We start from the raw sequence: 10,000 nt of genomic DNA, 5'->3' as shown, positions 1-10,000 counted from the left end.
ACTGTATGGACAGTTTTGATGCCCATCTTGGCCAAGTAGGTGCATTCAAAGATATGTGGTAAGAAGTTTGCTTCCCAACCACATGGTTCTGGGTTCAGTCCCACTGCATGACACCTTGGGCAAGTGTCTTCTACTGTAGCCTCGGGCCGACCAAAGCCTTGTGAGTGGATTTGGTAGATGGAAACTGAAAGAAGCCCATCGTATATATGTATGTATATATATATATGTATGTGTGTGTATGTTTGTCTGTGTTTGCCCCCCACCCCACCCACCATCACTTGACAACTGATGCTGGTGTGTCTATGTCCCCGTAACTTAACGGTTCAGCAAAAGAGACTGATACAATAAGTACTAGGCTTACAAGGAATAAGTTCTGGGGTAGATTTTCTCGACTAAAGGCGGTGCTCCAGCATGGCCACAATCAAATGACTGAAACAGGTAGAAGAGTAAAATATGAAAACTGACAGAAGCTCATCACGTGTGTGTGTGTGTGTGTGTGTGTGTGTGTGTGTGTGTGTGTGTGTGTGTATGTTTGTCACTGTGTTTGTCCCCAACACCATTTGACAATCAGTATTGGTGTGCACGCATCCCTATAACTTAGCTGGTCGGCAAAATAAACTACTAGAAAAAGAACCAGGCTTAACAAAAAAAGTAAGTACTGGAGTCAATTCACTCAATCCCAGTAACTTAGCAGTCGAGCAAAAGAGACTAAGCAAAATAAGTGCTACGGTTGATTTACTTGACTAAACACTTGAAGACCATGTCTCAGCATGGTCGCAGTCCAATGAGTAAAACCAGTAAAAGATATATGTATGTATGTATGTATGTATGTATGTATGTATGTATGTATGTATGTATGTGTGTGTGTATGTATGAGTGCATGTAAGTATATGTATGTGTATGTGTGTATGTATATATGTATGTACATACATGTGCATGTACATATGTATGTACATATGTATATATGTATGTACGTATGTATGTACATATGTATGTATGTATATATCTATACATACATTCTGTATCTATACAAATCACAATTCACCATTGGCTCACACCATCATCAACAAAATTCCTCAGGCAATAAATAATATACACCCACTCATCTCTATATTGTTGTGAACACACTAGTGTATGAATACATACATACATGTCTTAATGTGTTTGTCAGTATGCTTATATATTTGTCAAACTTCTGGCATGTGTATGTTTGCATCTACATACATCTATATATGTGTATATGTGCATACATGAATATGTGTGTGATTGTTTGCATGTGTATCAAGTGTATCCATATGTATGTACATATATGTCTATGTGTATATGTGTTGGAGTGTATGAATGTGTCTGTTTACATGTCTGTTCTGTACGTATTTCTCACTCATTTATCATCATGTCTAAGTGTATCTAAGTATATCATATTATATATTCTCCTATATGTAACCAACTTATATATTTAAATGCTCGGTAACACTGCACTGAAATTGCTCTGAGACTCAACTCTGTGTGCATGGTTACATATAGCAGAAACAGCTGCAAGCTAATGAAAGTGATTATGTAACACATGTTCTTTCATTATTCATTTATTCAAATTATACTCCCAATGTGTATATACAAAAGAGTGTAAGTGATATCAGTAAAAAACTGGGTATACAAGACATCAGATGTAGTGTGCAAGAGAGAAAACTCCACCTGTACGGTCATATAATGCTAATGAAAGAAGACAGTTGCATCACAAAGTGCTAATCTCTAACTGTGGAGGAGACATGTGAAATGGGTAGACCCAGAAAGATGTGGGGCAAAGTGGTGAGAAAGGCTCTTCAAACATTGGGCCGCACAGAGGGGAAGACAAGGAACTGAGACCCCTGACAGTTTGCTGTACTTCAGAAGATGTGTCAAGCAAAGTAAAATTGTGGTTGTGCTTGCTTACAGGCAAGTCCCCTACATCCCTCTTCAGCTGAGAGATCCTAATCTTTTAAGCTTGTTGGTGCTGGTGCTAAGAAAAAAATCACCTGTGTTGGTGCTATGTAAATGTGTCTATGCTGGTGCTGTGAGGATGCACTATTACACTCTGTAGAGCAGTTGACGTTTTGGACAGGCATCCAGCTGTAGAAACCATGTCAAAACAGAAATGGAGCCTGGGCAGCTCTTCAGCTGAGCAGTTCTTGTCAAACCTTCCAATCCATGCTATCATGGAAAACCAACATGATTGATGATGATGATGACGACGACAACGACAATGACGACGACGACAACGACGACAACCACCACCACCACCACCACCATCACCATCACCACCACCACCACCACCACCACCACCACCACCTACACCACCACCACCACCACCACCACCACCACCATCATCATCATCATCTGCTGATTCAAATAAGAGTCCAAGCCAGAGAGCTTCACTTGATTTATATTTCCATGCCATGAACCTTCCTATATTATTCTAACAACTGAGCATTAGTACTGCTATGGCTAACCCAAATCATAAAATATATGCATGTGCATATGCATATCTATCTATCTATCTCTATATATATATATCTAATCTCTCTGTATATATATGTGTGTGTGTGTGTGTGTGTGTGTGTGCATGTATATGTATATGTATACATACTTACATACATTCATACATACATGTATATATGTACAACATTTGAGTTACTCACATGTTTTTTCCTGGCTCTCTTTCTTATCTCTCTTCCACTGTTCTTCCTCTTTTTCTTTAGACTTTTCACTGTATATCTGCTGAAAGATTGTCCAAAACACTACACTTTTATTCTATAACTTTACTCTATCACTTTTTTCTTTCTTTGAGCACCAGCCTAATAATATTAACAGTGAATGTCTCTTGGATGTTATTGTTTTTGTATATGATTTTGAATTTTGTTATTGATTTGCTCTCTCTCTCTCACTATATACGTGTTCGTGTGTGTGTGTGTGTGTGTGTTCTTTATTAATGGGTTTACAATGCTACCATTGGTTTCATGCATAAACAATGAATTATCAAGTGTTCCAGTTAAAAATGTTGGTAATTTGTCTCCATTTTTGATGAAGACATGTGAGATTAAATGAGATTTCATGAGATTTCAAATGTTGTATAATGGAATGGAGGGAGACATAAGTTACACAGATAAGGAAAGGTAACTCATTTAGCAATTTCTTGAATTATTTTTTTTTTGCATCAGCCTTGGTTCTTTGTAAGTGTTGATAAAATGTCCATGTCGATTTTGCATCCAGTACATAAATACATTTACACCTAACTTTAATGGATGCAATAGGCTTCATATATCTTCCCTTTTGTGGATGTATACATGCATGTGCATACAGATTATTTTATGGGATTTACAAAATTTTAAACATTTATAAGTTCCAGAAATTATATTGTTCAAATCATATAAGGTCATACATCTGGGTATTATATGTACGCAACTTTGAATTCAAGTATGATTCACAGTAATCAGTGGATGGATAATTGAATAAAGAATGTGTATTTATTATTATTATTATTATTATTATTATTATTATTATTATTATTACTATTACTTTTACATTCTACCTATTATATTATAATTCATCCTGATCGGATAGGTGGTTAAGATAATGTGGCATGTTGAAATTATGCAGTTTGAACTGATGCTTGTGTAAGCAAGGAGAAAAGGTTTACCCACAAAAGTTCAAAATCATCACTGTTGAGTTATGATATTTAACTTTTCTGAAATACTGAGACTGCATCTGCCACTTCATCCCTTATACTTGCTGGCCTTGGCTATGATGCTCCAGTTTATGTAAGTGTTGTCCACATTCCTATTTTTAGGCTATATACATTTCAAACAAAGGTGTTGTGTATCTTTTATTCTTGTCTCTAAATAAAACCAGGTGCAGCATGTATCTTTCTTTCAAAGCATATCCTGTCATTCTAAAGTAAGTTTCTAAGATCCCAATCTATGTCAGTCATATTGGCCTAGTAAACCAGTTCTTTTCCAGACACTTTTTATTCAGAAGACATTTATCATGGAAACTACAGTTACAAGGGTTATATAAAGTGTTCCTAATGCTATTGTTTTAATTGTGGTCAAAGATTCCCAAAACTATCTTATGAAAGCAACTATAGATCACTTTAATCATGTTTCTATTAAAGGTCTTGTGGCATTTATCCTCTCCAACACCAAACCATGTGTTCCATCTAACCTAAGTCAGCATGCAAAATTCAGACATAAAATTGATGATATTGATAATGATGATGATGTGAGTGTGTGTGTGTGTGTGTGTGTGTGTGTGTGTGTGTGTGCGCGTGTGTGTGTGTGTGCGTGTGTGTGTGTTGTGTTTGGTTGCACTGGTGTAAAACAGAACATTATGACAAATGCAAAATTATGTATTTTAATCATATAGAAATCAATAATTTAAAAATTAAACCAAAATAAGCACTGTAACCAATATGATGAGCTGAACGGTTGAATATGGGACCTCAAGAAGGGCAACACACTCCAATAAATGAAACCAATTAAAAAACAAAAAACAAAGGACAGCCATGGCTTTGTGGTTCAGAACGCTGCTTTGCAAGCATGTGATTTAGAGTTCATTCCCACTGCAAGGTACCTTAGGAAAATGTTCTTTACTATAGCATCAGTTTGAACAATGGCTTGTGAGAGAATTTGTAGAAGATGGAAACTGTGTGGAAGCCCATCGTATATATTTATACATTACACATATACATGCATACATATACATACATATATATATATATAAATATATGCACATATATATATGTGTGAATGTACATATATATATATTTATATACGTATATGTATTTTTGTATGTATGTGTGTGTGTGTGTGTGTATGTGTGTGTGTGTGTGTGTGTGTGTGTGCATATGCATGCGTGTCATTCTGTGTATTTTTGTCATCTCAACTACAGCTTAACAATCACTGTTGGTTTGTTCATGTCTCCAGGAATTATAATGGTTCATCAAACGCGTCCGATAGGATAAGTAAATGATTCATAAAGAACATAGATACTGGGCATGGTTTGTTTGACTAAACCCTTCAAGATGGTGACGCAGCATGGCCACAGTTCAATGCCTAAAACAAAACTAATGCATACATGCATACATACCACAATAAGCTTAGAATGCAACAAAAATAATAAGCCACGTCTTAGTATCCTTCTGGGTCTTCATAGAAATAATGCATGCAAATCACCAAAAACTACATACATACATACATACATACATACCCTCACAGACAGCCAAAAAGTACAAATCAAACTTAACTTGCTATACCTCATGTTAAGCTAGATTTCCACTCAAAATAAGATTCTTTCTTTCCCGATCTCTCAGCTAACAAGTCACCAAGATGCAGCCTTGATCGTCTCTGACCGAACTAAAGAGAAAGAGCTAGTAGCGATTGTCCCCGACCGTTTCAGTGAAAAGTCTACGACGTCCACTCATGCGGATAGTGGACACGGCTGGAATGCAGGCAACACTGAACACTATGAAGAGTTACCAGGTATATGTTGATACAAAGATTGAGGCTAGTGTTTGTGGAGTAAAGTTTTATATATACATACATATATACATATATACACACACATATATATCTATATATGCATCTAATACATTTATATATATATATATATAAAATATACATAAATATATTACATAAATATATGAATATATTATATATTATATGTACATTATATATATTATTTGTATACATATATATTATACATGTATACGAACTATATATATATGTATATTATATACATTATATAATGCTTTATATATATACATATATATATATTATGTTGTATAAGTGTGTACATATACACATATATAATGTAAATATATATGTAGGCATGTGGGTGTATATATACATGTACACACATACATATACATAAATTGCATGTATCTGAGTATATATAAGAATGTATATATATAAGAATATATATGTTGATATGTATAAATATACATAAATATACATATATAAGTATTTATATATAAGTTTTTGTATATACCATATATTCATATATATATATATATATATATATATATATATATATATATATATATATATATATATATATATATATATATATATATATATATATACATATGCATATATATATATATATATATATATATATATATATATATATATATATACATATATATATATATATATATGTACATGTGTGTGCGCATATATACATGCACATACATATACATTTATACACACACACATGCACTTATATGTATGTATATGAATGCACGTGCACAGACCCATATATGTTACATGCCTATATACATGTTTATATGTAGTCAAACACTTCATTACATATACAGATGTATGTTTATGCCTGTGTATATAGCATATACCCACACACACCCACACACCCTGAGCATGTATGTGCATTTGTGTATATATAATATGCTAGAATCCTTCCAACTGCTCTAAACTTTCCTCGTCTTCCTCTGAGTACAACACACTTGCCAACGCACCTTACGTTCCTCTTGCTTACTTAATGCAGCAAATAGATCTGAATATGAATGACACGTTACATTTGCCAAACGCAGATAATTGCTCAGAAGAAACTGATTGTTTGTGTGTGTGTATGTGTGTCTACCAGTATATAACAGCATAAATATATATGTGTATGTATGTATGCATGTATGTATACATATATATATATATATATATATATATATATATATATATATATATATATATTTATGTATATATATATATATATATATTTATATATATATATATATGTGTGTGTGTGTGTGTGTGTGTGTGTATATACATATATATATATACATATAAATGCATATATATAGTATATATTCATGCATATATATAGTATATATTCATGCATATATATATTATATATATATTATATATATATATATATATATATATATATATGTATTTATGCATATATATATATATATATATATATATATATATATATTTATATATATATACATAGATATATATATACATATAAATGCATATATATAGTATATATTCATGCATATATATATTATATATATACTATATATATATATATATATATATATATATATATTTATGTATGTCTATGGATATTTGATATTTAATATATATATATATATACATAATATGTATATATCTCGATATATAATATATAAAATATATATATATTATATAATTATATATATAGGTGCATACATACATATAAATATATATATACGTACGTTTGTAAGTGTGTGTGTGTATATATATATGTACGAATACATACATATATTGATATGTACCCATATATATATATATATATGTGCATGTATGTATAAATGAATACAGACATGGAGAGAGAGAGGGGGGAGAGAGAAACAGAGACAGAGACAGTGAAATGTACATAGCTACACTTTTTTAAAACATTTTGTTTTATTCTTTCCAGCCAATCCTATCCTGTCTTAGTAGTAGTAGTAGTAGTAGTAGTAGTAGTAGTAGTAGTAGTAATGGCAGTAATAGCAGTAACAGCAGCAGCAATCTCGACAACAACAACAACAAGCAACAAATTGAAAATTTCAGAAGCTATATATTTTGATCTTGCTAACTGGTAATGTGGGAATGTAGCAGCACACATACACATGCATACATACACACACACACACACACACACACACACGTATATATATATATATATATATATATATATATATACACATATATATATCTCTGTATATATGTATATCTATTTATATATATATATATATATATATATATATATTCACACACACACATATATCCATGTATGTATGTATGTATGTATGTATATATTTTATAATTTTGATTTGTGCTTTAAATTTTACGTTTTGGGAATTTTGCATTTCATATCACTTTTTTTTTTTTTCCTCTCACTATAAAAGTTGGTGATAAATTATATGAAATATACAAAAATGGTGTAAAATAATAACAATAGCAATAACAACGACAACAACAATAATAATAATAATAACAATAATAATAATAATAATAATAATAATAATAATAATAATAATAATAATAATGATGATAAAATATTACTAATACTAATATTAATAAGATGAATAACAACAACTACAATAATTGTAATAATGATAATAATGATAATAATAATAATAATAATAATGATAATAATAATAATAATGATAATAATATTAATAATGATAATAATAATAATAATAATAATAATAATAACAACAACAAGACTGATGATGATGATGTATATGCCATCATTTATCAACTATAAAGTAATATATTAACAAGGAAAAACATTTCAAGTGGCCAGAAATTTTTGCAGAAAAAAAAATTTCAAATAAATAACGGAAAAGAAAATGATTTTCTTTATATTTTGCTTTTTTTTTTGTTTTGTTTTGTTTTGTTTTCTTGTTTTTAGCCTGTCAAACTATTTATGATTCACATTATTAAAAAGTAAAAAATGAAAATTATAAAGGAGGAGGAGGAGTGATGATGATGATGATGAGGAGGAGGAGGAGGAGGAGGAGGACGAGGAGGACGAGGACGAGGACGAGGAGGAGGAGGGGAGGGGAGGGGGTAGGAGGGGGGGTGGGGAGGGGGAGGGTAGGAGGGGGGATGGGAGGGGGAGGGTAGGAGGGGGGAGGGGAGGGGGAGGAGGGTTGTGGTGCAACCTCAGTCATATGACTGGTACTTTATTGTATCAAACCTGAAAGGACAAAAGCAAAGCTGACTTTGGTTACATTTGAAACAAGAACATAATGAGTTGAAAGAAATACTGCAATGCATTTTTGCCAATGTGCTAGCAGTCCTGCCAGCTCACTCCCTTAATAATAATAATAATAATAATAATAATAATAATAATAATAATAATAATAATATTGATAATGATTTCATTTATTTGCCAACTGGGCAAAATGATGAGGGGGACAATACGAAACAGACATGGAGATTCAGTGTGACACAGAGTGTGACAAGGAGTGCGTTGCGATAGACAGCACTCTGTTGGTTATGACAATAAGGGTTCCAGTTGGTCCAATCAACAGAGCAATCTACGCATGAAATTAACGTGCAAGTGGCTGTGCACTCCACAGATACGTACCCTTAATGTAGTTCTCAGAGAGATTCAGCATGATACAGATTGTGGCAAGGCTGGCCTTTTGAAATACAGGTAAAATTCATTTTTGCCAGGTGAGTGGACTGGAGCAATGAGAAATGAAATGTCTTGCTCAAAGACATAATGCACTACCAGGAATCGAACTCATGACCTTATGCACGTGAACAAAATGTCCTAATCACTAAGCCATGCACCCTCACTCAAAGCCAACATAATCGGAGAGAGGAAAAGACAACCTGAAGTAAAAAACAGTGGACAAAAGTCATTGATGAGCTATACTCCATAGTGAACGAAGGCCTTAACGAAATAAGTAGTTTTGCCGATTATGTCAGCTCCTGTTCTTAACTGGACCTTATTTTATTGATTTCGGAGGGATTTTATTTACTCTACAGGATTTGAACACAGAATGTAAAGACCTGGGATAAATGTAATTTTTCCGACATTCATTCTTTCAGTCTTTCATTTGTTTCAGTCATTTGACTGAGACCATGCTGGAGCATTGCCTTTAGTCGAACAAATCAACCCCAGGACTTACTTTTGTAAGCCTAGTACTTATTCTATCAGTCTCTTTTGCCGAACTGCTAAGTTACAGGGATGTAAACACACTAACATCAGTTGTCAAGCAATGGTGGGGGGGGGGGACAAACACAGACACACAAACATATGCACATACACACACATATATATATATATATATATATATATATATATATATATATATATATATATGACAGGCTTCTTTCAGTTTCCATCTACCAAATTCACTTACAAGGCTTTGGTCAGCCTGAGACTATAGTAGAAGACACTTGCCCAACATGCCACACAGTGGGACTGAACCCAGAACCATGTGGCTGGTAAGCAAGCTACAAAGCAACCA

General features: G+C 32.7%; 1 protein-coding gene across 3 annotated transcripts in view; it reads left to right on the top strand.

Moving 5' to 3' along the window:
- The window catches only part of LOC106869384 (protocadherin gamma-B4), a 240,955-nt gene that overhangs the window by 217,242 nt on the left and 13,713 nt on the right, over positions 1 to 10,000 (top strand). For 2 of the 3 annotated variants that reach the window (XM_089362681.1, XM_089362682.1), the window contains exon 3: positions 5,345 to 5,513. The exons of the other annotated variant lie outside the window; for it this stretch is intronic. In XM_089362681.1, the coding sequence (XP_089218807.1) occupies positions 5,345 to 5,513 (169 nt within the window). The remainder of the gene's footprint in view (positions 1 to 5,344; positions 5,514 to 10,000) is intronic. 3 annotated transcript variants of the gene reach the window in all.

The sequence above is a fragment of the Octopus bimaculoides genome, chromosome 14, assembly GCF_046866305.1.
Source record: "Octopus bimaculoides isolate indiv1 chromosome 14, ASM4686630v1, whole genome shotgun sequence".
Classification (NCBI taxonomy): Eukaryota; Metazoa; Mollusca; class Cephalopoda; order Octopoda; family Octopodidae; genus Octopus; species Octopus bimaculoides.
Note: the sequence above shows the minus strand (reverse complement) of the source record. Positions and strands in the feature narration are given on the sequence as shown.